This window comes from Solanum pennellii, chromosome 2 (genome assembly GCF_001406875.1).
Source record: "Solanum pennellii chromosome 2, SPENNV200".
NCBI lineage: Eukaryota > Viridiplantae > Streptophyta > Magnoliopsida > Solanales > Solanaceae > Solanum > Solanum pennellii.
In genome coordinates, this window is record NC_028638.1 from 40,926,822 (window position 1) to 40,932,571 (window position 5,750).

Below are 5,750 nucleotides of genomic sequence, written 5' to 3' on the forward strand. Positions count from 1 at the left end.
TCCAATATATATGCATTGTTCATGTTTACTATAAATATTAAAAATATTGTATTTTTTTACCTTGATATGAAGTAGTATAATTTTTTTATCATATTAAGAAACAACAAAAATATATATGAAAGAAACAACAAATATGCGACACAAAAAAAAATTATGTAAGGAAAAAAATGCAATAATTTTTTTTTGTAAAAATGATGTGGACTTGTGCTTTACAAGGCTCAAAAAGACATAGTCTTACAAGGCTCATGGGTTTTTGAACCTTATTCCAAAAATCATATTTTAAACAACGTTAGAAAAAATTAGAAAATGTTGCCCTTTTAGTATCATAATTTATTGAGTTCCCTTTTGAAAAATTCGAAAAAATTTGTTGCCCTTTTGGTTCCGGATTCATAAATAGTACTCCAACCATTTCATATAAACTTAATTTTTGAGACCAGGAGCGGCTCAAGCGTATTAATGGCCTAAAACAAAAATCAAACGGGGCTTAAATTTAAATTTAATAACTTATATGTAATTTATCTTCTAGTTTTCATCCGATAATATAATCATTCTTATTTTAAATTCTTTTTATTAGATATAGTACTCCAAATATGTAAAATTTCTTCTATTAATTCCTTCATTTTCATGAAATGTTTACTTTTTTTACAATTAGCATTCAATATTTGTTAAAAAAATAATAACTTATAACCTATTATTATAAAAAATGAGGCCTCTTAAATTTGGGGGCATACGACACATGTCTTTTTTTTAGCACGTCGAGCCACCTCTGTTTGAGACATTATTCATTTTTCAAATTAACTTAATTTTTCAGTTTTCAAGACTACTTTTAGAGTGTTCTTTCAAATTTTATCTTCATTAATTAGTATTGAAATTAATGATTAATTAATATTTAATTATTTTAATCATAAATTTAACAATAATTAATAAAGATCAAAACAGAAAAATATGTTCAATTTGTGTCTTAATCTATTTTTTTAAAAAGTGTAAGACATCTTAAAAATTAAATTAATAAAAAATGAAGGGAGTATTATTTAATTGCAAAAACAACATAAACCCAAAAGGTAAATTATATCTTGATTTCTAATTTGGACAGCTATTTAATAGCAAAAATAACATAAATCTAAAAGATAAATTATATCTTGATTTCGGATAAATATGACTAATAAATAACTATTTTTAATATAATAATTAACTATTATTTTATTTTCTAAATTGGACAAATATGACTAATAAATAATTATTTTTAGTATAACGAGAGAAGGAATTAAAATATTCACAGCTTTTATATTTGAATTTTACAATTTTAATTTAAGATTTTGAATCTTTAACGTAAATTGAAACACAGAGAGTCACGTCTTCCGAGACTAACAGAGCCAGTTGGAGCACAGTATTCAAAACCATGGGCGTTTGGGTACAATGAACTTAAACAAATTGCAGCTGAGAAGAACATTCCACACTAAATATAAATACAGAGAAGAACATCGCCAGCTGAGCTCTGTACTTGGAAGGAAGCATTCTTCATTTTCCGATTTTGCTCCTCCTTCCCATGGCTTCCTCCACCGTCAACCGATGGCTGAGGCCCGAGGTCTATTTATCTCTCTTTAACTTTGTCTTTTTTGTCGTCCCGAAATTTGCTATGTTACTGTTTGGTTCATAGATCTAGCAAAGAGGCAATGGTTTTTTTTTTGTAATGTTATACTGTATTTACTAGTTCGGCGATTAGATCTGGAGTACTGATGATGTAATTTTTATGGTGTTATAGGTGTATCCACTATTTGCAGCCGTAGGAGTAGCTGTTGGAATTTGTGGGTTTCAATTGATTCGCAACGTCTGTATCAATCCTGAAGTCAGGTAAACCCTTCCTCTGTTTTTGCCGATGGTTTGTATGTTATATTGTGCTATGAATTGCTAGATTCTTCAAAAACTCAGCTCTATTATAGTTTGATGCGTCTCTGCCAGCGAATTGCATTTCCTTGTTTCATACTAGTGCAATTACTCAATTTGGTTGAATTCTGAATTTTTTTGGTACACATTTTTAATCAATATAGACTGAATGTGCAATTTATTATATTACACCCTGTTTTGTTCGGCCTCTTGAGAAATACTGATAGGTGAGTGTGGTGAGTATCTGATCCTTCCAAAGTTGTGCATTTTTAACATAGCTGACACAGTGTGACAACATTTTGAATAGTCCAAGCAACATAGATTACACCATTTCAGATGTATTATTATCTATGTTGCTCGGACTCTTCAATAATGTCAAGGGGTGCGTGTCGGATTCGCCAAAAGTTGTGTATTTTTGGAGAATCCGAGACGGGTGCGGCATTGAAAGTGAAGAGTCCGCGCAACTTAGATTATTATGCATGTGTGAGAAGTTGGTAAAGATTTTCAATTATGTAAGGGAGAACGAAAATGCAAGAAGGAAAAACGAAAAAGAATGCATAAAGTCCGGCAAAAAATTTTTGAACAGGGAAAATTCTTCGAGTCAGGGTGGTATACTGGTTGGTAGTAGAGAAACGTGGGGCTGGGGTGTGGACAGTGGCGGGTCCAGGATTTCCATGGGTTCGAGATAAAAAGAACAGTGCCTAAGATCCGAACTTGGAACCTCAAGCTGAGTTTTTAACCCCTCATCCACGAAGCCAACCTTAAATCTTACATTTAGGAGGGTTCAAAATCAATATATAGACATAAAAGTTCCTTGAATATACAATATAATTTTTAACATCTAGGTGCGCTCCTGGGTGTGGACTGTGGTGCTGTATTAGGAGCAATGTTACAGGTAGATGGTTTATCCCTGCCTGCCCCTTTGCCATTCATTGTTGGGAGGTACTTTTTGGGACACTACGGTTTTTTCTGCTTAATAATCTATCAGAAAAACTGTACAGTTATTTTCAAGGCTTGGAAGGATAGGGATTTGAGATCCCTTAAGTTACTTCTACAGCTTAGTGTGCTCTTTTGTATCAAATGCTATTCCTTTATTTTTGCTTTTTACCTCATCACTGAATCTTAAAGGTCACGAGAGATATAAACAATTTGTGCACTGTCTAAATGAGCTTCGTGGGCTTGTAATGGAGAGAATCTTTCTTTTGTGGAGACCTTAATGCGTGAACGAGGACTGTTAATGGACTTCTCCTTTTAGTACTGATTGTATGTTAAAGTTTGGTAGTTCATTTCTGCATTAGATGTTCTCTCTTTAAACTAACATGTAACAAGAGCAGGAGATTGTAAGTTGGACCTTTAACTTCTCGCAGCTTCTTGCTACTTGTAATGCTCTTTGTTCTTTGGAACCCATCGCGATTGAAGTGGAGATGTAGAAAGTATAAAATTGCTATATCATCCATAATTCATCAATGTTTTTTTGTTCTGTAAAACATAGGGTGAACAAGGAAAACAGGGCAGCAGGAGTGTTGGAGAACTTTTCAGAAGGGGAGAAATATGCAGAGCATGGTCTTAGGAAGTTCGTTCGTAACAGGTCTCCAGAGATCATGCCATCTATCAATGGCTTCTTCAGCGATCCGAAGTGATGGCCAAATTTAAGCCTAAAGTTTATTGTTTGTTTATGATTAACTAATTTCAATTGTATCAACTAATTCCAATTGTGTCACTTTACTCCATTTTTCTTTAATGCATGTTCCTTTCTACTTAATATGATATCCGCAACCTTGTGTAACATTTGTGATTCATTGAGCAGGCAACAATGTGAAAAATTGATCTTAAGAAATCATGAGAACGCAGATCTTCAAAGAGCAAGACATTGTCATGATCACATGATCAATTAGCTACTTGTAATTTTTATTGAGCAATTCACTACCAGTATACAAGAATAGTCATACAACTAAGAAAGGGGGGAAATCTGGTCTTCGAATTACTAACATTTAGCTACTCTGACTAATCACTCACAACGAAAAGGATGGATCAACATACGTAATAATGAGTCTTGAAACGTAAAATATATAACCCTCGTGCCAGGAAAAAATGGTTTGGATGGTGGGACACAGTGGTAGCAAACGGCGGGTTGAAAATGGTTCAACATAAAGGGGCCGTTTTTTGTTACGGTATAACTTGTCTCTTATTCATGTATAAAATAATATATTAAGTTATACAATGTTTGGTAAAATTTTTTATTTAGATAGAAAAGTTAACATAACTTGTACCATGTTTGATTTTAATTTTATAGTTCTGCATAATTAATATCAACATAACTTATGAGGGAATCTATGTATAAAGTTATGCATGTAGAAGGTGGAATAACTTATGTGTGTATTAGTTATACATGTATTAAAGTGATAAATTGTATATTTATCCTATTAATTTATTTAATTGTTTTTAATTGAAAACTTTATTGTTTTCCTATATATAAGTTTGTTATTTTTATTTCTTTTTTATATTTAGACCATTTTTATTTCTTTAAATTTATTTTAATTGTATAATTTTCAACGGTACATATGCTAATCAAATATTAGTATTATATATTATTCAATGTATTGCACATTTTGTTAGTATGTATTATTACTTTGTAAATAATATATATTAATAATTTACAGAAAGTTTAATATTCAATACTTAATAATTCATGTATTGTAATTTCTAAATCCTGCATAACTAATACTTGCATAACTATTACCTGCATAGCTAATACTTGCATAACTAAACCCTGCATAACTAATGCCTGCATAACTAAACCGTGCATAGCTAATACCTGCATAAATCTAACCAGTAACCAAACATCCCAAAATGTAATAATTCAAGTATAACTCTTATAAATTTCATCGTGTAAAATCAAAATTAACTTCTATCCCTATTTTTTTTTCTAATTACACAAATTTCATGTTTTTTAGGATTTTTTGATACATAAGGATCTAGATACATTATTGTTGATACATTATGTATTAATTTGTTGTATTTATTAAGGAAAAAAAGGTGAAAAATTAAATTAAGATCTCATAATATCCATCTATTGCATTAATTAAGAAAAAAAAACTGAAAATCAAATCAAGATCCCATAAGTTGCGCTTTCCGTTCCTACCTTTTACATTGCTAGATACAGGATCCTTATAGTAGTCTGGATCAAGATCCAATTGAAAGAAAGTAGGCTTTAAAAACAATGGGTTGGGAAAGAAAGAAAACCCTTTGTGCTATAGGTAACTGGTTTGTTGAAAGTAAAATGTCCAACTTTGTACATGACATTCAAATCTACTCAGCTACATCTTCAGTATGATTTCACAGGTACGTTCAGAGAACCATGAAGACAAATGAACAAAAAGAGTTATTATAATCCACATGAATATTTGGATTTTATTACTAAAACATGTTCAATGCACTTTAGTACTAATACATGATTTACTTATTTTATACTATTATTTATTATCCAAAATAAAATCAAACAAATGAAAAAAAATATTGTTATAATCAACCAAAAAAATTTACATTTAAAATATATTTTTTGGAGGGCCTAAAGACTTCATCTTTTCAATTATAGATAAAAACAATTAGTTGTATAGAGAAAATAAAAAGGAAGAGAAGTTACAATATTTTGAGTGATATTATGAATTTTGAGTGAATAAAATATAGAATCTTAACCCATTTGGCTAATCCATATTTTATTCATAGTTTATCCATATTTTATTGGTTGAGTATGATTATCAATTCATATTTTATCCATACAAAAAGTTAGTCACCCGACCCATTAAAATGCTGGACAAATTAAATAGATTACCAAAATATGAACACATTTTACCATTATTAATGTG

At 30.6% G+C, this 5,750-nt stretch overlaps 1 protein-coding gene across 1 annotated transcript; it reads left to right on the plus strand.

The window, feature by feature from the left end:
• Positions 1–1,343: 1,343 nt before the first annotated feature.
• LOC107009302 lies at positions 1,344–3,721 on the plus strand. Its single transcript, XM_015208611.2, has 3 exons — positions 1,344–1,585; positions 1,763–1,851; positions 3,377–3,721. Exons 1-3 carry the CDS (start codon positions 1,547–1,549, stop codon positions 3,522–3,524), a joined length of 276 nt encoding a protein of 91 aa, XP_015064097.1. The 5' UTR covers positions 1,344–1,546; the 3' UTR covers positions 3,525–3,721.
• The last annotated feature ends 2,029 nt before the right edge of the window (positions 3,722–5,750 follow it).